Here is a 24,330-nt window from a genome sequence, read left to right as displayed (position 1 = left end):
TACCTACCAGATGGCCAGGCTAGATCCCTGCCTTTGGCACTGAGCCTTCTCCAGACTCCAGGCCTGGCCCATATTCTTCTGCTGCCAGCTCTGCAGGCCACTAGTGGGCCACAAAAGGCATATTCTGCTTAAAATAGCCATAGTGTATCTTGTGATACAAAAATGTATAGTTGTAGACCAGCAGAGTCAAACTTTTGTGTCATCACATGACATATTGCGACTTTTCCCCCTTCATTAAAATGGATGGACGTGGCCAGCACATTTGTTTGCTTGTTTGTTTGTTTGTTTGTTTGTTTGTCTGTCTGTCTGTCTGTCTGTCTGTCTGTCTGTCTGTCTGTCTATCTATCTATCTATCTATCTATCTATCTATCTATTTATTTATTTATTGGATTTGTATGCCGCCCCTCTCCCTAGACTCGCACAGGCTGCAAGTTTGACGCCTCTGTTGTAGACCATCCCAGAAGGAGACAGAGATATTTGACATATTTGATGAATAATAATTAGATTTATTATCTATAGATTTGCAGGGAGGTGACACGGAGCTGGGTCAAGGAGATTACCAATGCTTCTTTGAGGGAGGGGTCCTTTCTGGCTCCGTACAAGGAGGCACTTGTGTGCCCCCTCCTCAAGGAGCCTTCCCTGGACCCAGCCATATTTAATAACTATCGTCCTGTCTCCAACCTTCCCTTTATGGGGAAGGTTGTTGAGAAGGTGGTGTCGCTCCAGCTCCAGTGGTCCTTGGAAGAAGCCGATTATCTAGGCCCTCGGCAGTCAGGATTCAGACCCGGCTACAGCACGGAAACTGCTTTGGTCGCGCTGATGGATGATCTTTGGCGGGCCCGGGACAGGCTTTCGATACCATTGATCATGGTATCCTTCTGCGCTGGCTGGAGGGGTTGGGAGTGGGAGGCAGCATTTTACGGTGGTTCTCCTCCTACCTCTGGTCAGTCGCAGTCAGTGTTAGTGGGGGGACAGAGGTCCTCTCCAAGGTCCCTACCTTGTGGGGTTCCTCAGGGGTCGGTTCTCTCCCCTCTGCTGTTTAATATCTACATGAAACCACTGGGTGAGATCATGGGCATGGGGTGAGTTACCATTAGTATGCTGACGACACCCCATCTCCACCCCATGTCCACTCAGTGAAGCAGTGGAAGTGATGTGCTGGTGTCTGGAGGCTGTTAGGGTCTGGATGGGTGCCAACAGGCTCAGACTCAATCCAGACAAGACGGAGTGGCTGTGGGTAGTGCCTCCCAAGGACACATCCATCTGTCCATCCATCACCCTGGGGGGGTTATTATTGACCCCCTCAGAGAGGGTTCGCAACTTGGGCATCCTCCTTGATCCACAGCTAACTTTAGAACACCATCTTTCGGCTGTGGCGAGGGGAGCGTTTGCCCGGGTTTCCTTGGTGAACCAGTTGCGACCCTATTTGGACAGGGAGTCTTTGCTCATGCTCACTCATGCCCCTATCACCTTGAGGTTCGACTACTGCAATGCTCTCGACATGGGGCTACCTCTGAAGAGTGTTCGGAAACTTCAACTTATCCAAAATGCAGCCGCGCGAGCAGTCTTGGGCCTTCCAAGAAATACCCACATCTCACCATCATTCCGCGGACTGCATTGGCTACCGATCAGTTTCCAGGCACAATTCAAAGTGTTGGTTATGAACTATAAAGCCCTACATGGCACAGGGCCAGATTATCTCCGAGACCGCCTTCTGCTGCACAAATCCCAGTGACCGGTGAGGTCCCACAGAGTTGGCCTCCTTAGGGTCCCGTCGACCAAACAATGTCGGTTGGTGGGACCTAGGGGAAGAGCCTTCTCTGTGGGAGCCCCGGCCAGTGTTCTTTCTAAATTTTTTTTGGGGTGGGCGGAAAAGTATAGTGTCTGAGCGGCAGTCCCACAGAAATAATAATAAAATTTCCCTCTCGGCTTCTGGGCAGGTTTGGAAAACTCTGAGTTGATGATGATTTTTAAGTGAGCGATTGCTCACCTGCTCAGCTTAGAGGGAACTATGGCCCCGGCCCTCTGGAATCAACTCCCCCCAGAGATTCGCACTGCCCCCTCCCTCCTTGCCTTCCAAAAGAGCTTAAAAACTCATCTTTGCCGCAAGGCTTGGGACTCTTAGATCTTCCCCTGACCACTGAATGTCTTAAATATGATTGCTGAATGTTTGGTTAATAAGTTAAATTTTTAGGTTAATCTTTTCTTTCTAATTGTTTTTAATATTTTAGCACTAATTGGATTATATTACTGTTCTTTTTTTATATATGCTGTGAGCCGCCCCAAGTCCTCGGAGAGGGGCGGCATACAAATCCAATTAAATAAATAAATTAAATAAATAAACAAACAAATAATCAATCATTCTCATGGGACTGATTATGAGGATAAATGAGCATATGGAGTGAGAGTATTCACTAGGTTTCCCAGTCAAAGTTTCCCAGGTGGGTAGGGTTAGGGTTACAGTAGAAAGGATTTTCATTCCTATTGGAAGATATCAATTGTGTCAGCCATCATAGCACGTTGAATTTACAAATTTTAAATTGTCTATCACTTTAACTAAAGTAAAGAGTATTGGTGACTTTCAAATAACAGTCCTCTTTTTTAACTGGAATTTATGGTTACGATAGAGGCAGCTTCATAGTGTAACTTCACAGTAATGAAGGTATTAAAACTCTGATTCTAAAACATGTTGAAAACACGATATAATTGTTCATTGAACATGTTATTAAAACTTCCAGTGCCATTATCTTTCATCATTTGCCACTGCCAGATGGTACTCTGACAGAGTAGGAAACAATCACTGAATAATGCAAAGAGAATAAAAAATGATGAATAATATATCAGAGAATTTCTCACCCTTGTTAGTTGCGATGGCCAGTTAAAAGCAGGATCCCATACACACCAATGTGACTTTTGCTTGTCTCAGGTGGACTTTCTTGCTGCCACAAATACTGATATTTGTTTTGCTTTGATGATGATTTCTGGCTTGTTTTCAGTCGATGTTGCTTACAAGATAAAGCAACCTTTTGATAATAGATGACAAAAGAGAGACACGTGTTCCTATTTTAACTTGAATATTACTTTGCTTAGGTATGCATGGAGAGGAACATTAATGATTGATTGATTGCATCAATTGCATATTTAAATTCATTTCAGCGGATCTTCTCATTAGTTTGCTAAAAAGAAATGCATACTTTAATTCACATTTCTCTCTCTCTCTCTCTCTCTCTCTCTCTCTCTCTCTCTCTCTCTCTCTCTCTCTCTCTATCTATCTATATATATATATATATATATATATATATACATGTTTTAGTCATTGATAATATATTTAGCATTTAAAATCCACCATGACATAAAATATTAAGCATTTATAATAACAATATTAGCTATTTAGATATTATGATGTATACCGTATATACTCGAGTATAAGCCGACCCGAGTATAAGCCGAGGCACCAGTTTTTGCCACAAAAACCTGGGTAAACTTATTGACCCGAGTATAAGCCGAGGTTAGAAAATGCAGTGGCTACTGGTAACTTATAAAAATGGAAACCAATAAAATTACATTAATTGAGACATCAGTAGATTAAATGTTTTAGAATATTTATTTTAAAGAAAACCAAAATTAGCTCTGTAAATTTAAAAGAGGGTAAACGAAAGCAATCTGGTAATAACAATAAATTAAAAAGTAAAAAAAGTAGCTCAATCAGCAACCAAGCTAAAACCTATTTCTAAACCTAACCCAGGGGTCTTTAAACTTGACAGTTTTAAGACTAGTGGACTTCAACTCCCAGAATTCCTGCACCAGCCATGCTACTTCAGGAGTGGGAGTTGAAGTCCACAAGCCCTAATCTTTCCAGGTTTGAAGACTTGCATTTCTAACCCTAACCCAGGGCTCTTTAAACTTGACAGTTTTAAGACTAGTGGACTTCAACTCCCAGAATTCCTGCACCAGCCATGCTACTTCAGGAGTAGGAGTTGAAGTCCACAAGCCCTAATTTTTCCAGGTTTGAAGACTCTTGCATTTATAACCCTAACCCAGGGCTCTTTAAACTTGAGTTTTTAGAAGCCTGGAGAGAGTTCATGCTGTTTCCCCCCCCCCCCCTTTAGCTTGCTGGCTGGCTCGTTGGCTTGATCTCCCACCCCTGATCCTCCCTCCTCCTCGTCTCCCTTTATTGCCCCATGTGTTGTGCAGATTTGCTAAAGAGATCCACTTGGGACGACAACAGGGAAAGGAGGAGGTGGAGAGCCAGAATAGCCCACAGCCGCGGGGGAGGAGGAGGAAAGGAAAGAGCTGTCCTCCTCCTCCTTCCGTACCAAGTGGATCTCTTTAACAAATCTGCTTCTCTCTCCGGCTGGAGGCTTCTAAAGCCTGGAGAGAGTTCATGTCGTCCGGTCCCTCCCCCCCTTTAGCTTGCTGGCTCTCTCCTCCGTCTCTCTTTATTGCCCCATGTGTTGTGCAGGGAAGCAGATTTGCTAAAGAGATCCACTTGGGACAGCAACAGGGAAATGAGGCGGAGGAGAGCCAGAATAGCCCACAGCCGCGGAGGAGGAGGAAAGGAAAGAGCTGTCCTCCTCCTCCTTCCCCTGCTGCCGTACCAAGTGGATCTCTGTAAAAAATCTGCTTCTCTCTCCGGCTGGAGGCTTCTAAAGCCTGGAGAGAGTTCATGCCGTCCCTGTCCTCCCAGTTTAGCTTGCTGGCGGGGCGCCCTCTTGTGGTGATTCGGCGCCCTCTTATGGTGACTCGAGTATAAGCCGAGGTTGGGTTTTTCAGCCCATTTTTGGGACTGAAAAACTCGGCTTATACTCGAGTATATACGGTATTTGAAATTAAATTGTATCTAACTTAGTGTGCTACAGAAATGTTTACATTGCTTCATAAGATTGTATCCATGACTAACTCTAGAGAACAAAATAATATTAAATCTAGAAGGACATGATCTTATGCTTGGATGGCACGCATTTATATGGTATGACAAGGAAAAAAACCACTCATATTTTAAAAGACATACATTAAGGAAGTATCTATTAGAGGTTTGGAAAGACATAAGGAAAAAATCACTTTCTAAATATCCCAGAATGGCTTGCCCCTCTAGAAGCAATAACACATCCGAAGTCTATAAAAGACAAGAAAATATCTTTTAGATATAAAGAATTACTAAGTGACCAGATGAAGTTAAAATCTAGGATTAAATTACAAGAAGAAGGGATAACAATAGACTGGTGGCACTACGCCCAGATTCGATCTAGATACCAGAAGGATAAAACTCTTTATATTTTTAATAAAAGTAAAAATTTGCTAAGTAATCTAATTACTACCAATCCAACAAAAATGATAGGTAAAATATATAAATTCCTCATTGCTCATAAAAATATAGAGTTGACCTTAAAAGACACTATGATAAGATGGTGCAGAAATATTGGCAAGGAAATAGATATAGACACATGGGAGAAAGTTTGGATTAATAACTGGAAAATGACCAAATCAGTTTCATTAAAAGAAAACCAAATTAAAATGTTCTACAGGTGGCATCTCCCACCAAATAGGATAGCAAAAATGTTTCCCAAAACATCCCCACTATGTTGGAAATGCAAGAATGAAATAGGAACCTACTACCATCAATGGTGGACATGTGGTAAAGCTAAAACATACTGGAAGATGATAGAGAAAATAATAAAAGAAATAGTAAAGCAAGATATAGAAAATACCCCGGAATTTTACTTATTAGGAATTACCAACCAGACTTATAAGAAAGAAATTCTTTACTTAATTATACACATACTAACTGCGGCTAGAATAATATATGCGCAAAATTGGAAGGGGGGAGAAATCCCCAAGGAAGAAGAAGTTATAGCCAAAATATTAGATTGCGCTGAAATGGATATGATGACAAGATGATTAAATGATCAAGAAGATACTAAATTCTATGAAACATGGAACAATGTTTATAAATGGATAGACAAGAAAAAATAAGATATACAAATTTATTTTTAGTTAATCTTTTGTATTTGTTTTTACCTAGGTGATAACAATGTTAATATTAGTTTAATATTAGTTTAAATGTATTTTTTGATGATTATGGTATAGTAGTTTATGTACAAGCAACATATTAAGAATTTTGGTTTATATACGTATGGTAGTTAAAATTAGTTTAAATGTATTGTTTGATGATTATGGTATATTAGTTTATGTATAAGCAATATATAAAGAATTTTGGTTCATACACGTATAGTAGTTAAAATTAGATTAAATGTATTGTTTGATGATTATGGTATATTAGTCTATGTACAAGTAACATATTAAGAACTTTAGTTTATATATGCATAGTACTTAAGATTTTGAAAATTTTAACCCAAATTTACTAGATTTTTTAATATTCAACATATATTCAACTATGTATTCTTTTTCTGTATTTGAATCTATACTTTCAAGAGAAGCGGGGGAAATGCACCCCCATTCTATGTTTAATGTTTGTATGTGTGTCTGTTTATTTTAAGAAAATTAATAAAAATATTTAAAAAAAAAAGGATTGTATCCATGACTACCTTTTTGCATTGCAAAGATTATGAACTGTTAGTCCACAGCAGTGTACTTTAAGTAACTTACACTGTTTCCATAATATTCCATAGATAATAAATTATACAAGATAATAAAGGTAATGATCAATTAACATTTTCTGGATTGTGCCCTATAGGCAAGTTTGTTTGTCTGTCTGTCTGTCTGTCTGTCTGTCTGTCTGTCTGTCTGTCTGTCTGTCTATCTATCTATCTATCTATCTATTCAATTTTTATGCCGCCCTTCTCCTTAGACTCAGGGCGGCTTACAACATGTTAGCAATAGCACTTTTTAACAGAGCCAGCCTATTGCCCCCACAATCCGGGTCCTCATTTTACCCACCTCGGAAGGATGGAAGGCTGAGTCAACCTTGAGCCGGTGATGAGATTTGAACCGCTGACCTTCAGATCTACAGTCAGCTTCAGTGGCCTGCAGTACTGCACTCTACCTGCTGTGCCACCCCGGCTCCTTTGTTGTTGTTCTTTGGCCTAGTGATGGCCTAAGTCATATTAGCTTGAGTTTTATTTGGGTATTTTCATTTCCATGACTTCATCCGAGGAGAAAGCTGAGTGTGTCTGAAGTGGCATGCACTGGCTTCAAATGCAACCAGATAATCCAACTGTCACTCCTGTTTTACATGCATACAATGCCTGTACTACACATTAAAGGGGGTATGGCTTTGATTACTTAGTTCAGTGATGGCAAACTTTTGGCACAGGTGCCACAAGTGGCATGCGGAGCCATATCTGCTGGCACTAGCTCAGCTCTAACATGTGTGCTGGCCTGCTGATTTTTGGCTCGCACAGAGGCTCTGGAAGGGCATTCTAGAGAGCCCTCGGGGGGGTGAGGGAGGCCGTTTTTACCCTCTCCCAGTGCCAGGGAAGCCTTTGGAGCCTGAGGATGGCGAAACACTAGCCTACTGGGCACACCAGAAGTTGGGAAACAGGCCAACTTTCTGGCCTCCAGAAGGCCTCCGGGGGGGGGGGAGCGGTATTAATCCCCTTCAGGCATTGAATTATGGGTGTCAGGAAAAAAAGGTTTGCCATCACTGACCTTGTTTATACCTACCATTTTGAAACCCTTAGCCATCATTGTGGATCCCCCTAACTTGAGTCTAGGAGAAATCGCCACATTCAACTCACCACAGGACAATTTGCCGCAATACAGACTTTACATAATATTGAAGAAATTAAAAAAAAGAATGACAAAAATAAAAATATTTTAAAATTATTTTAAATAATTAAATAAAATTGTTGAGTTGACCCATGGCAAGTTGCCTGCAGTGTGTTGTCCTGTTGGAAGTTGGCTGTGTCGAACTGACCATGGTATGTTGGACATGGCAAATTGGCAGTGGTGAGTTGGCCACAGCAAGTTGGCTATAGCGAGTTGTCCCATTCCTTCCTAATGTTGGGAAACTGCCAGCCAAAAGGGGGGGGGGGATTAACTTTGAGTCCTTGTGTAGCATCAAGAGACATAAGACTCAATCCTTTCATCATGAAACTGGTTGTTCCCAGGGGACAGCAGGCAGTTTGAACAGATTCTTGTAATTTATTTATTTATTTATTTTATTACTTGGATTTGTATGCCACCCCTCTCCGAAGACTCGGGGCGGCTCACAACATGTAAAAAGACAAATCATAAGTAATCAACAATTTAAAATTTTCAAGATTTAAAAACCCCCACAAACTAACAGACTCACACACAAGCATACCATATATAAATTCAACGTGCCCAGGGGGGGGGATGTTTCAATTCCCCCATGCCTGACGGCAAAGGTGGGTTTTAAGAAGTTTACGGAAGGCAGGAAGAGTAGGGGCAGTTCTAATCTCCGGGGGGAGTTGGTTCCAGAGGGCCGGTGCCGCCACAGAGAAGGCTCTTCCCCTGGGGCCCGCCAACCGACATTGCTTAGTTGACGGGACCCGGAGAAGGCCCACTCTGTGGGACCTAATTGGTCGCTGGGATTCGTGCGGCAGGAGGCGGTCTTGGAGATATTCTGGTCCAGTGCCATGAAGGGCTTTAAAGGTCATAACCAACACTTTGAATTGTGACCGGAAACTGATCGGCAGCCAGTGCAGACTGCGGAGTGATGGTGAAACATGGGCATACCTGGGTAAGCCCATGACTGCTCTCGCAGCTGCATTCTGCACGATCTGGAGTTTCCGAACACTTTTCAAAGGTAGCCCCATGTAGAGAGCATTACAGTAGTCGAACCTCGAGGTGATGAGGGCATGAGTGACTGTGAGCAGTGAGTCCCAGTCCAGATAGGGCCGCAACTGGTGCACCAGGCGAACCTGGGCAAACGTCCCCCTCGCCACAGCTGCGAGATGTTGTTCTAATGTGAGCTGTGGATCGAGGAGGACGCCCAAGTTGCGGACCCTCTCTGAGGGGGTCAATAATTCCCCCCCCAGGGTAATGGACAGACAGATGGAGTTGTCCTTGGGAGGCAAAACCCACAGCCACTCCGTCTTATCCGGGTTGAGTTTGAGTCTGTTGACACCCATCCAGGCCCCAACAGCCTCCAGGCACCGGCACATCACTTCCACCGCTTCGTTGAATGGGCATGGGGTGGAGATGTAAAGCTGGGTATCATCGGCATATTGATGATACCTCACCCCATGTCCTTGGATGATCTCACCCAGCGGTTTCATGTAGATGTTAAATAGCAGGGGGGAGAGGACCGACCCCTGAGGCACCCCACAAGGGAGAGACCTTGGAGTCGACCTCTGTCCCCCCACTAACACCGACTGCAACCGGCCAGAGAGGTAGGAGGAGAACCACTGAAGAACAGTGCCTCCCACTCCCAACCCCTCCAGCCGGCGCAGAAGGATACCATCGTCGATGGTATCGAAAGCCGCTGAGAGGTCAAGGAGCACCAGGACAGAGGATAAACCCCTGTCCCGGGCCCGCCAGAGATCATCCATCAACGCGACCAAAGCGGTTTCCGTGCTGTAACCGGGCCTGAAACCCGACTGCTGGTAATATTAAGTGGAGGTCAATAGCAAATCCTGACTTAAGCTATTTATAGGTGGCTGTTGTCCTTTGCTTAGCTGCTTCTGTTCCACCCCTTTCTTTAAATGAGTAAGCATGAATAAGAAAAGGAAAAAAGTTGGATGTCCAGTAATGCTTTAATCTGTTTTCTCTTTCCCTTTTTCCCCATTTGAAGGAAGATTAAGTTAAGGAAAAAATAGTTTTGTAAAAGTTGAAATCGATACATTTTATTTTTGGACAGATCTGAGGATATTATTTTTAGTAACTTGCAAGTATTCTTTTCTTAATTTAGTTTGATTTACTTTCCTTTTTTTCCCCAACAGGCCTGAGAATCCGCTTATTCAATTTTTCACTGAAACTTTTAAGCTGCATGTTATATATAGTTCGGGTGCTCCTGGATGATCCATATCAGCAACATGCATGGTAATCTTTTAATTTTTCTCTCAAAATGCCTGAAAAATCATTTTACTAAGGTCAGTCGTGCATAATATGATCTCCTAACATATTTTTAGGTCTACAGGAGTCATTTGTAATCCATTTTCACATTTCATTATGTGCAGGTAGAGATGCCTATAATATTGCAGACAAATCTTAATTAGCAGATTGTTGATAAAGTAAAATATTAAGGAGACGAGGACATTGGTTGTCGTTGCTACTATATCTCACATATTATTTATTTATATACCTATCTACCTACCTATCTACCTACCTACCTACCTTTCTATCTATCTATCTATCTATCTATCTATCTATCTATCTATCTATCTATCTATCTATCTATCTATCTTTTTAAAAAAAAATATTTTATTTTTTAAAAAATATATTTTATTTTATTAATTTTTCAAAAAAACAAACATAACATGCAACATTTAGTGGAGCTACAGTCGCTCCGCTCAAAGTAGAAGTCAGCATCATAATAATAAAAGAAAAAATTCATCTATAGAATGTATATAAGTATATAAAATAAAAATATCAGTTTTAATATAATAAATCTAAAACTATATCAAAGTTTATAAAAATATATATAAGAAAAAAAAATTAAGAGAGGAAAGAAAAGTTTGTTTATATTAGTAAATAATTACCATCTAATACAATTTTACTACTTAATTCAAATATTCAAAATAATATAATAACACACTTATCCCTTTTTCCTTGTTTCCCACCAAGTGTATACTTTCTGCCAGATATCATAAAATTCCGATTCTTCTTGGTTGTCTGGTTGTCTGTCTGTCTGTCTGTCTGTCTGTCTGTCTGTCTGTCTGTCTGTCTGTCTGTCTGTCTGTCTGTCTGTCTATCTATCTATCTATCTATCTATCTATCTATCTATCTATCTATCTATCTATCTATCTATCTATCTAATCTATCTGTTAAACTTGTATGCCGCCCAACTGCTGGAGGGCTCTGGGTGGTTCACAACAAAGATAAAAACATCATAAATATTGAATGCATCATTTTTCTATATGATGAGATAATACTTGATTCACAACAGTTCATTTAGTGATCATTCAAAGATACAATGGCAGTTATAATACTTGTTTCACACCTATGACCGTGGCAACACCTCAGGGTCACATGGTTTACATTTGGATACTTGACAATTGGTTCATATTTATAACGGTCGTAGTGTCCCACGTTCTTTTGATAACCTTTTATGACCTTCTGACAAGCAAAGTAAGTGGGAATTAGTAACCATGTTACTAATTTAACAACTTCAGAGATTGACTTAACAAATGTGGCAAGAAAAGTCATAAAATTGGGCAAAACTGATTTTCTCACTTAGCAATGTAAATGCTTGGCTCAATTATGGTCGTAAACCAAGGACTAGCTGTACAGTGCCTTTCCATCTGTGTTGATACTTATGGATTTTTCTGTAGCATTTGATTATAGGATAATCAAATATCCCTGCCTCGGTTGAGATCTCTCTTTAGGTCTGATGAAGTAGCCAAATCTTGAAGGACTTGCAAAAAGTTAATAGCCTGATCACAGTGGGGGATTGACGTTCGATATGGCAAATGCCATGTAAGTAAAGACTTATCTCTAGAATCCCACAATATGTATGGACCTGCAGCATACATCTTCTGCCAGACATGATAGGCCAGGCAGATATATTCAGCAAGAAGTATAACTTCTTCAAATAACTTGGTCCTTTGTCATGAATATCTTATCTGCTCCTCCATTTCTTGACTTTAGAGGCACTGAGATACATGACGAAGCTTCGCCTTTGTCAGATCTTTACCATTATAACAGTTTATTTGTTCTTTCCCCCCTGAATTCAGGGGTTTTTGTGTGTGTTGTCGTTCATGCTGTTATTTTCTGTTTTTTTCCTATGTCCATCTATCACAAGTTCCTTCAAACTTTGTTTTGTTTATTTTTAGGATTGTTTTCTATCCTTCTCCATGCAGTATTGTAGTTGCTTGGAGAAGTGTTTTACTCTTTTCCACTGCCAAAGGTATTCAAGCACTGAAACCCTGGGCTCCCTGAAAGAAAACATTTTAATATTTTTTTTTTAAAAAAATGAAAACATGTTTTTTTCCAGTAAGGGATGTAATGGAAGAAGTTGAATAGTTTTGGGCAAATATTGTAAAATCTGATCTTCAGCTAGAAAGCTAACAAGCTTTCAAATTACCTTGTGGAAAGACTTATATTTATTTCAATTTTTCCAGGATATAGGGCTTGACTATGAGATTGTTGTTTACTTTCTTTGGCTGTTGTTTCTTTGCATTTTTATTATGAAAATATGTATAATTATTGGTTATTCCTCACATTCTGGTATTTTATTCGTTTTTAATTGATTAAAATGCATCTTGTTGACATTGCAATTGTTGTTGCTGTTAATATTATTCAGAGGATTTATCTAATTTTGTTTTATTAAAGGGTTTTTTGCATGTGTATGTATAAGTGTATTCAAGCCAATATAATAAATGCAGTGTGCTAGTTGTTAAGTTTAAAAGCAAGGTAGTTTAACTTTTTGAACTCATAAAAAGTGTGTGCCTGACCAACCATAAAGTACATTTTAACTAGCAAAGTTAAAAGCTGGCAGCCAACAGGCCTATCTAAAATCCTTCATAGATTGAAGTTCAGTGCTCGCACAAAGTTCGTATTTGCAGGAGAAATTTGCAATGTGCCAATTGTAGATGCCTTAATCCAAAGGGTGAAAAAACATTTCACTTCAAAGCACTATACTGCTTTAAATCTCTGCATAAGCCTTTGCTTACAATAAAGAATAGAGACCAGTACTGTGATGCCCTTGGCTCCACAGGAGATATGTTTTCTTTTAAAGTTTAGCTTATTTTTTTTTATTTTTTGAAAACTGGATTTCTTAGATCTGAACACAGCATTGCTTCAAATCACTGATTCTAAAGAAGGGAACTTCAAATCCCACTCTTTGATTTTTTTTTTAATGACAAGCTAACATTCACAAGAAAGAAAACTAAAGACTGTTGAAGGAGAGGGGAAAGGACACCCAAGCTCATTGCTTTGATTGAATTCATTCAAGCGTGTGTATTGTTAAACTGTGGCTTTGCATTTACTTTGACTAAATGGAACAATAAACAGACTAACATGCTCTCAACTCGTCCATGATTGTGTTTGTAGGATTGCATAATGAGTAGATTACAAAAAGTGCTATTGAAACCAATGGTGCATATAGAGTAAATGTGCCAAGGTTTTTACAGCTAGTTCAAAATTTCTGTTGCTAAGTAAGGCAAATGAGTTTTGTCCCATTTTATGACCAATTTTGCCACAGTTGTTAAGGGAATCATTACAGTTCTTAAATGAATCATACAGTTGTTAAATGAATCTGGCTTTCCCCGTTGAGTTCAAAAACTAGCTGGAGGGTTATAAATGGTGATCACATGGCCCCGGGACAATGCACCTATCATAAATACATGCCAATTGCCAAACACCCAAAATTTGATCATTATTGTGTGTGAAAAAGAATTTTCAGTGCCATAGTAAGTTCATATGGTCACTATAGCGAATGGTTGTAAGTCAAAATAATAGAATAACAGAGTTGGAAGGGACCTTGGAGGTCTTTTAGTCCAGCCTCTTATATCATTCCAAACAAATGACAGTCCAGTCTTTTTTTAATAGCCTCCCAGTGATGGCAAGGCATTCTATGATTTATTGTTCTCACTGTAATGAAATTTCCTTAATTGTGGTTACTTCTCTCCTTAATTAATATCCATCCAATGCTTCTTGTCTTACCTTCTGGTGCTTCAGAAAATAGGTTGACTCCTTCCTCTTTGTGGCAGCCCCTCAAATATTGGAACACTGCTGCCATATCATTCCTAGTCCTTCTTTTCACTAGACTAGACATATCCAATTCCTGCAACTGTTTTTCATAAGTTTTAGTTGCTGGCTCACTTAATCTTCTCTATAATCTTTCCAAAGTCTCATCATCCTTTTTTATATTGTGGTGACCAAAACTGGATGTGGCATTCCAAGTGTGGTCTTACCAAGGTGTTATAAAGCAGTAACTTCATGTGATCTGAAAACTATTCCTCTCTTAATACAGCATACAATTTCATTGACTTTTTTGACCACTCTTTTTTTGGCCATACTGTTGGGTTTTTTTAATAGAATGTAGGTAGTTGAGGACTACCTCCATTTGCCTCACATTCCAACACACATTATGCCAGTGGTGTCAAACTGGTGGCCCGCAGGCTGGATGTGTCATGCGGAGGCCATGCCCTCCCAGTTCTGCAAATGGGAAAAACACCACAAAGCATCAAGTGACCTGGCGAGTTTGACACACATGCATTATGCTGCTGAGGTGTTCTTTTTTCCCCAAACAACTACATGGGGGAGGGGGAGGGAAAGTGAAGAGAATGACATCTCTGTTACCTTCAAGATTTCTTCCACATTTCTATTACCGTCCTGTACATAGAATAAGCTGAGACAAACAGATAAATTCCGATTGTAAAAGAAGGCTACACATTCTAACCTGGAGTAAGCAACATTACATTTACTATATAGAATATGCATATACAGTGTTCCCTCGATTTTCGCGGGTTCAAACTTCGCGAAAAGTGTATACCACGGTTTTTCAAAAATATTAATTAAAAAATATTTCACGGGTTTTTTCCCCTATACCACGGTTTTCCCCGCCCGATGACGTCATATGTCATCGTCAAACTTTCGTCTGCCTTTAATAAATATTTTTTAAAATAAACTTTAATAAATAAACATGGTGAGTAATATTCTAAAGGGTTGCTAAGGGAATGGGAAATGATAATTTATGGGTTTAAAGTGTTAAGGGATGGCTTGTGATAATGTTCATAGCCAAAAATAGTATATTTACTTCCGCATCTCTACTTCGCAGAAATTCGACTTTCGCGGGTGGTCTCGGAACGCATCCCCCGCAAAAATTGAGGGAACACTATACACATCTGCACTTGCTAAGCATAGCAACATTGTTGAATTTTCTATAAAAAAATCTTGTGAGCGTTCTTTCCTTCCCTCCTCAGTTATTTCTTCCAGTCACTTCAATTGTGGCCTATTTTGCTCCTTCACCTTTCTTTTCCTTCCTTCCCTTCCTCCAAATATGTGTGAGCGCATATGCATATATTTAAGAAATAACGGTTTGAATTATTGTTAAATGCATTTGGGGAGAATTTGAATTTATTAAAATGAGGTGCTTTTTATTGATAATTTTATTCACTAGTTATTTATTCAATTAAAAAGAATTGATTTTTTCCCTAATCCTTGTTTTATTTTTGGAATGTAGCTTCAGAATTATAGAAATAGGCAAACACAGTTGTGTATGCATTTCTGTCTTAAGGGATTTATTGAAATGTGATGCCTTTATATATTGACAATCTCCTCCAGTAATTATTTATTCAATTAAAATTAATTGGGTTGTGTATGCAAATGTGTCTTGGACACACATTTATAGTATTGGGAAGAAAACATACTTTTAGAATTGATTTCAGAAGATATCCACATCATTAGCTTGACTTTGTAGACATTGGATAGGTATTTTGTTCAGTTTATCATTTTAGAGGTATCTCCCCTTGTTTTTGTCTTCGTTTTAATCATTTTTCAAACAGCTAGTTTACAAGAAACTTTATTAAACTTTAAAAATTTTCTACTTTGATCACTTTGATGAAATGCATCACAGCTCAATCTAACTATTGTTAGTCATCTAACTATAGTTTCCTTTTCTTTTGATCATATAATTCTAACAGACCAATAAAAACATCATTTGTACACTTTATTCTATTGAAGTTTTTTTAAAAAAATTGCAGTGATTTTAATGAAAAAGTTAGTAATGAAGTCTTATATTTGTTTCCAATAATTATTGTATCTCCTAGGATCATAACTCTTCAAAGAATGCCAGAGTTGTTTATTTTAATAGCTGGGATATAAAATGCACTGCTTATAACCTAATAATACTGAAATAATTATTTCAAAATTGACAGTTACGTCTATATTGAATCTCATCTCTTGAGAGAGAACAACCAAGTTGATGACATATTGGACTGTTGGCACATAAATCTAAAAAATAAAAATTAATGAATAAAATAGTAGGAGGAATCAGGAGATTGCTGCAAACTAGTGTGGTATGAAGGAAACTTCCCATTACTAGATACCTTGGCAGTTTCCAGGAATATTGTTATTATTCCTGTATATAACTGTGCTATTTCTACTGAAAAATTTCTAATACAGTAGTACCTCTACTTAAGAACTTAAGAACACCTCTACTTAAGAACTTTCCTAGATAAGAACTGGGTGTTCAAGATTTTTTTGCCTCTTCTTAAAAACCATTTTCTACTTAAGAACCCAAGCCCGGAAAAAATTCCCAGGATTGAAGCTTTGGCAGTCCAGAGCAAATGGAGCGTTTTCCTTTCTCTGGGCACTTGGAGAGGGAATAAACCACTTCCCTGTGGTGACTCCTTTGTGCTGCCTCCCATGTACCCAGCCAGATCAACTCGGCTTCAGCCAAACCGAGGAGTAACCACAGTGAAGGAAAGACGCCGGCCACAAAGCAAGCGAGCGAGAGGAGAGGGGAGCCCTTCAGCATGGGAAGGAAGAGGAAGCAGTAGCAGCAGCAGTCTCCACCTTTCGATAAAAGGAGCGGGAGGTTTTCCCCTCTTGCCTGCCTGTGTTTCTCTCTCTGGCACAGTGTATGGGAGGCAGCCTCGCTCCTCCTTGCCGCCTCACAGTCCCTCTTTTTTTTTAAGCCTTAAAGTTTTGGATTTTTTTGATTCCTCTCATATCACCTTCTTCCTTTGGCAGCGACCACCCTCCCCCTCCTCTTCTACCTCCTCCTCCCACCAAAATTCCAAGCTTTTATTCCTTTTCTAATGGGTTTGCACGCATTATTTGCTTTTACATTGATTCCTATGGGAAAATTGCTTCTACTTACATACTTTTCTACTTAAGAACCTGGTCACAGAATGAATTAAGTTCTTAAGAAGAGGTACCACTGTATTTAAATATGGGATTGGCACATATGTAGCTTTTAGCTTGCAGCTATTTCCAATTCATATTTTTCCCAATGTAAAAGTTATAAAGTCAGGAGGATAATATATATTTAAATCACCATACCTCCCTAGAATTATTACTAATTATATCTTGGTTTTGACATTAATGTGTTTATATTATGATTGGCACCCAAAAGGAAGATCCAAACATAGTCCAAAACATAAGTAGTTTGTCAATAATAATTAAAAGTAGGATTCTGCTCTGTAATCAAGAGCTAGGCTGAATTAGAAATTACAGTTGTATTTGCCTGTTTTCTTTTTGCTGTCTTATTTTAGTCCTGAGTATTTGGACTTTGTGCCTTTCAAATGCTAGATTTTAGATACCATGGCCTAAGCCTCTTCTTCTTATTACCTGTATTTTTAAGCATTTTTGTCATAATTCTAAACTTGTGTAAATATTATCCCAGAGCAACTTTGTACAGTTTCTCTCTTAACTCATAGGTTGCACCTCTCATTTCCAGCAGAATGAAATAAGTATATAATATTTACAGGACATTGCAAAATGTAATGTACATAAAGCAGAGAGGAGAGGTTTAAAAGCAGAATGTTAACCAGATGCTTATCAGTTCATTTATATAGAGTGGTGAATCATTTAAAATGGTTACCAACAGAAATCTCTAGAATTATAGTGTAGATCAATTGGTATTTTTCAATTAGTAAATTTATCAAATAAATTCCTAATTGTCCATGAAGTCAATGTAGTTTTAAATGATTTTCTAGATAGAAAATTAGATACATAGCCCTACAAGTCATTGTACTGGATTATTTACGGGACCATCTTCTGCATCACACATCCCAGCGGCCAGTTAGGTCACAAAGAGTCAGCTTCCTCCAGGCCCTGTCAGCCAAACAATGGTGACTGGTGGGCCCACGGGGTAGAGCCTTCTCCCCAGCCCTCTGGAACCAACCAGAGACAGAGACAGATTGAGTGACTCTGTCTGTCTGTCTGTCTGTCTGTCTGTCTGTCTGTCTATCTATCTATCTATCTGTTGAATATGTATGTATATATACATACATATACAGTGGTACCTCGAGATACGAGTTTAATTCGTTCTGGACCTGGGCTCTTAAGTCGAGCAGCTCTTATCTCGAACGACTTTTCCCCATAGGAATTAATGTAAATAATTTTAATTGGTTCCAGCCCTCAAAAAACTCACAAAGTTAGTCTAAATTATGCAGAAAGACATGTTTTTAATGAAGAAATGTACATGTACATATAAATGAATAATGAAGTTTCTTTCACTTAACTTGTAAACTTTCTTAAACTTTTAAATTTACATATGTTCAACTTCTCTGCCACCCAATCCTGTAGGACAGAGGTCCCCAACCCTTTTTGCACCAGGGACCGGCTTTAAGCGATCAAGAGAGGAATGGGTGAATGAATGGACGGAGGGTGGGAAGGAAGGAAGGAAAGAGGGAAGGGACAGGAACAGAGGAAGGAAGCAAGGAAACTTATGAAAGGGGAGAGTAAGAGAGGAATGAGTGAAAGGAGGGAGGGACGGAAGAAGGTGGGAAGGAGAAAGAAAAGAAGAAATAGAGGAATGGAAGGTAAAAGAGAGAAAGAAAAAGAGCAAGAAAGAAAGAAAGAAAGGGGGAAGGGACAGGAACAGAGGAAGGAAGCAAGGAAACTTATGAAAGGGGAGAGTAAGAGAGGAATGAGTGAAGGGAGGGAGGGAAGAAGGTGGGAAGGAGAAAGAAAAGAAGAAATAGAGGAAGGGAAGGTAAAAGAGAGAAAGAAAAAGAGCAAGAAAGAAAGAAAGAAAGAAAGGGGGAAGGGACAGGAACAGAGGAAGGAAGCAAGGAAACTTATGAAAGGGGAGAGTAAGAGAGGAATGAGTGAAGGGAGGGAGGGAGGGAAGAAGGTGGGAAGGAGAAAGAAAAGAAGAAATAGAAGGGAAGGTAAAAGAGAGAAAGAAAAAGAGCAAGAAAGAAAGCTGCAAGCACCCCCCCGAGCCCCCCAGGCCGGCTGCAACCTTTTAAAACACGCGCGCCGCTTTGCAGCTGTCTCCTGAAGCCGAACGCGGAAGTTAGCGTTTGGCTTCAGGAGACAGCTCCTTGGTGCTTGTATCTCGAATTTGGGCTTGTAAGTAGAACAAAAATATCTCTCCCCTCCCAGCTCTTATCTCGAGTTGCTCTTAAGTAGAGCAGCTCTTATGTCGGGGTTCCACTGTATAGTATATATGTTTTTGTAGATTTCGTAGATACTCTATACAGTACATGTAATATGTGTATGTGTGTGTATATATTTTTATATACACACACATATATTTATTTATTTATTAGAGTTGGAAGGGACCTTGTAGTTCTTCTAGTTCAACCCCCTGCTGAAGCAGGAGTCCCTATACCATTTTGGACAAATGGCAGTGCAATCTCCCCTTGAAAGTCTCAAGTGTTGGAGCACTCACAGCCTCCGCAGGCAAGCTGTTCCACTGGTTGATCGCTCTCATCATCAGAAAGTTCCTCATTTCCAGGCTGAATCTCTCCTTGGTCAGCTTCCATTCGTTATTCCTTGTCTGGCCTTCTGGGGCTCTGGAAAACAGTCCGAACCGAACCTCTCTGTGGCAGCCCCTCAGATATTGGAACATTGCTATCATGTCTTCTCTGATCCTTCTCTTTGCTAGGCTAGCCATGCTCAGTTCCTACAACATCACTTTGTAGGTTTTCGTTTCCAATCCACTTGCCATTCTGGTTGCTGTTTTCTGCAGTTTCTAGAGTTTCAATGTATCTTTTGTAGTGTGGTGACCAAAACTGAATGCAATACTCTAGATGTGGTCTAACTAAGGTTTTATAGAGTAGTATTAGTACCTTCCTAGTCCTAGATTGTATCCCTCTGTTAATGCAATTTAGGATTGTATTGGTCTTTTTCGGCTGCTGTTGCACATTGCTGGCTCATATTTAGTTGGTTGTCCACCAAGTTTCCAAGATCCCTTTCACAGTCGCTGCTATTGATTGTTTATATTATTTATATGTAATGTCCTTGATTTTTCTTGCCTAGTTGTAGGATTTTTCTTTTCTCTGCATTGAATTTCATTTTATTTGTTTGGGCCCAGTGTACAAATCTGTCAAGATCAATCTGGATCCTGATCCCGACCTCTAGAATATTGGCTACTCCTGCCAGCTTGGTGTCATCTGCAAATTTGGTTAGTTCCCCTTTTATTCCCTCATCTAGGTCATTAATGAAGAAAGAGTACTAAGCCTAGGATGGAACTTGCGGTACCCCACTGCTTCTCATTGAGGACTACTCGTTGGGTATTGTTGGTCAGCCAGTTGTTAATCCATCTGGTTGTGTAGCTGACTATCCCATTTTTTTTTTAGATTGCGGAAAGTAGGTTGTGATCCACTTTGTCAAATGCTTGTCAAAGTCCAAGTGTACTACGTCCACTGCATTTTGCTGATCTATTAATTTGGTTACAGTGTTGAAGAATGAGATTGGTTTGGCATGATTTGTTCTTAACAAACCTGTGTTGGCTATTGGTTATTACTTTGTTTGTTTCTAAAGGCTGGCAGATCTGTTTCTTAATTATTTTTTGTTGCATTTTCCCAGGTATTTCTGTTAAGCTAATTGGTTTATAGTTACCTGGGTTGGGTTTTTTTGCCTTTTTTGTAGATGGGGACCATGTCAGCTCATTTCCAGTCTTCATGTAGTTCTTCTGAATTCAAGGATTTTTGGAAGATGTGGTTTAGTGATTCTGAAATGACACCTGCTAGTTCCTTTAGGACTCTGGGGCAGTGTTCCCTCTAATTTTTTTTGGGGGGTGGGCGGAAAAGTATAGTGTCTGAGCAGCAGTCCCTTTGGGACTGGGCGGCACAGAAATAATAAATAAATAAATAAATAAATAAATAAAACAAACAAACAAATAAAAAACCCACCCTGTTTTGCCTCAGAGAATTTCAAAATAAAATACTGTACTGTGTGTCTATAACAGTGAGCTCATAATAGGGCAACTCTATCAATATCAAAATGCCACTTAAATAGTTGAGCTAGTTTCAAACTAGATTTTGATTTTCTTTCTCTCTTCCTTACTCCCATTCTTTTTTTTCTCTTTTCCTTCCTCTCTTTTTTCTATCTGTTTCTCTCTCTTCCTCTCTTCCTCTCTCTCTCCTTCCCTCTCACTCTTTCCCTCTCGGCTTCTGGGCAGGTTTGGAAAACTCTGAGTTGATGATGATTTTTAAGTGAGCTATTGCTCACTGCTCAGCTTAGAGGGAACTATACTCTGGGGTATAGTCCATCTGGTCCTGGTGATTTGTATTTGTTAAGTTCAGACAGTGGTCTCTTATTGTATATTTGCTTAAGTTGAATTTTGTTTCGACTCTGCTTTTTGCAGTTGTGTTTCTGGTTAGTTGGTTTGCAGTTTCTTTTTTGTGTGAAGACTGATGCAAAGAATGTGTAAAATAGCTCTGGTTTTTCTCTGTTGTCTGCCAATAACTCTGCTGTGCACTCTGTATTGGTTAGCAATATGCTTTCAGATACAATTTAAAGTAGTGCATGATTTAACCCAAAAAGCTCTATATATCTTGGCCCCTTTCATAACCAGCAGTGGACCAGTTTTTAGAAGGCAAGGCTTAGGAGGCTCTGTCCAGCCACCCAGGACATACGGTAAGCATGCACGCGAACCAGTAACAAACTGATTCAAAACCCATTACTTTTCAGAACCATCTGTTATTTCAATATTAAACAAATCATATTGAGTTGCTTTGTTATATGACATTATTTTTGAAAATTGAATTAATTGCTAGAAGAAAAGCACCTTTCATTAAATCTGTGGGCATCCAGTACAATTTACAATGATAGATAGTGAACAAAATCATGATGTTGTCATGCTAATGATGTTAATTCTGTAATAATGCTAATTACATTATTTGTGATATTTGTACATTGATACTACAGTCCATATGATATCCTGTGCTACATCTCTCCCTTTGACTTACATGGTTACATTCCCATAATTCCCAGCCAGCCAGAATCTTAATGGAAACTCCTTTGAAATATGAGTGTTTTTATAATTAAGCATGGATACATTCTTATATATGTTATGTTTTCTTATATATGTTATGTTGCATAAAAGTTCAAATAGTTCTATCTCCTAAATATCCTATGTTAACATCTTAAAATGTTGTTTTAAAATACAATATGTTTGACAATATATTTCTTCATTAACCAAACAACCCTCACCCACGATAATCCTCATTTATCATCTTTCATTTTTTAAAATTTTAACTTGCATGATATTTTACAACCCTTTAAAATATTATAATAACAAACTAATGATTTTGTCTGGCTTTCCTCCCCCCCCCCCATAACATATTTCATTATGATATGCTGTTTTCTAAATGAAAATGGATTTTACATTTGGATGTCTGCTAGCAAGGAATTAAACCAGGGATGTTCCAGTCAAAACAACATTTCTGCAGAGATAGATTGGTAAGTTTAAGGATGTGTTTATAGCAGCAAATCGATGTTTTAAACTTAAATTATTAGGTTCTTTTTTAAAAATAATGAACTTACTGATATTAGCAAGAGCAAAATGGACAGCCAGATGATTATAGTTACCCCAAATGAACTCAAGCCTAATGTGGATAGTAAGAAATATTTTGAAACTTAACTAAATTTAATTTAGAATTTGCAAATATTTTAGCAATAATATGAAAACGCTCTGGATTCTATATCAAAAAGATAATTTTATTTTGATTAGTAAAATTGAAATGCTTCATAGGTTATTCATTGGCTGTATTGACAAGGTATATTCCAGCAAAATCAACTATGTTCTCTCCTCTGTTTTCTGTCACTTTAAAAAAAAATAGTACTGACCATTGAGAGAACAATGAAATAAACTCCCCTCCCCTCACTTCATGGCAGATCCATTTCTCACAATTGAAGTAATGTACTGTTCACAATAGTACTGTTGCTATTGTTCCAATACATAACCTTAACTATTTTTTATTTTTTCCTCGAGTTATATAAATCTGCAGCATATCAAGGAGAATAATTGCTAAGAACATAGAAAAATGTATGAGTATATATTGCATATGTATATATTTGAAGAAGCCATAGTTGACTTCAGTTATGAAAACAAAGGCAACAGCATAGCTGCTACTTGCAGCATAATGAACAACAACAAAATAATCCCGGGGGGGGGGGCAGTATTATTTTAGCCCCAAAATAGGAATTATTCCTAGCCATTCTATTTTATGCCTACTATTCAAATGAGTAATGTATGAGGACCAGTAATGTGTTCCTTAGAAACATAAACTAGTCACTTATGACATTTGATTGATTGCAGCATTTGATAGGAAAGTGAGCCACATACATTATTTGAAACATCTAATCAGTTTCTTAACTCCAGGGTATCTCCCTCCCGCTGTTCTCCCTTAAATTGAAATATTTTGAATTCATTGGAAGAATTCAAGGAAAATAAAAATAATTTCAGAGTGTTAATTTGGTTGTGGGGGATAATAGCTTGTTCAGGTAAGGTTTTCTCCCCCCCCCCCAATAAATACATAAATTCATTTCCTTTGTTGCTGTAATTTTTTTCAGGTCACTTATTATTTGGGTGAATCGAAGCTTACCTTTGTGGGGGTTACAGGTAATGTATAGTTTCATTTTTTACAAATTTTACATGCATTTAATAACATCTTAAAATAAAAGATGGGTACTTATTAACTGAATAGCAAATTAGTGAAAACAAAGATCCTTCTACAAATATCAGTGAAGAAGATATAACCAGTCCTTGTTTAATGTCTACCTTGTTTAAAGACTATTTGCAAATGCAATACTAGGTTGGGAGGGGGGGTGTCAGAGACGGGAGTTTTAAAATTCCAACCAATGTCTGGACTTATGATCAAATTTTGTACCTAACAACAGTGCATGTGGGAGTGAGAGTAATGCTGGCATAGCTGTATGAGAGCTTTATCTAAATGAGCCTGCAGCAATCAATGATCTTTGCAGCTTCTCTTTCTGTCTCAGCCACGTGTTCACACCTAGCAAACATTTTACCTCTGATTTAAGGAAAGGATTGCAATTGCTAAACAAGGACAGGATATATTCAACCTATGATTGTTCATTCACTAATTATTTGAAGCATGACAGAACCAAACAGATGGTGGTTACAATTGATCCTTCAAGTTCTGGCTGCCACAGCACTCCTACAGTCATATAACCAATACTTGGTTGCTTGGCTACCTGTTCACACTTGCAACTAGTTGCCAAATACTTGCAATCACAAAGTTACTATTTGATATCTTCTCTACTGTTTTACCCAGACAGTTGAATTTCCTGACTTGTGCCTTACTGTATTTTGCA

The 24,330-nt window shown here is 38.8% G+C and overlaps 1 protein-coding gene across 1 annotated transcript in view; it reads left to right on the top strand.

Moving 5' to 3' along the window:
* Positions 1 to 24,330, top strand: part of KCNT2 (potassium sodium-activated channel subfamily T member 2) — a 295,119-nt gene that overhangs the window by 107,288 nt on the left and 163,501 nt on the right. Inside the window, exons 3-5 of the mRNA XM_070746341.1 lie at positions 9,867 to 9,966; positions 22,396 to 22,452; positions 23,566 to 23,614. Of these exons, the coding sequence (XP_070602442.1) occupies positions 9,867 to 9,966; positions 22,396 to 22,452; positions 23,566 to 23,614 (206 nt within the window). The remainder of the gene's footprint in view (positions 1 to 9,866; positions 9,967 to 22,395; positions 22,453 to 23,565; positions 23,615 to 24,330) is intronic.

The sequence above is a fragment of the Erythrolamprus reginae genome, chromosome 3, assembly GCF_031021105.1.
Source record: "Erythrolamprus reginae isolate rEryReg1 chromosome 3, rEryReg1.hap1, whole genome shotgun sequence".
Lineage (NCBI taxonomy): Eukaryota > Metazoa > Chordata > Lepidosauria > Squamata > Dipsadidae > Erythrolamprus > Erythrolamprus reginae.
This window is presented reverse-complemented; position numbering and strand designations above follow the sequence as displayed.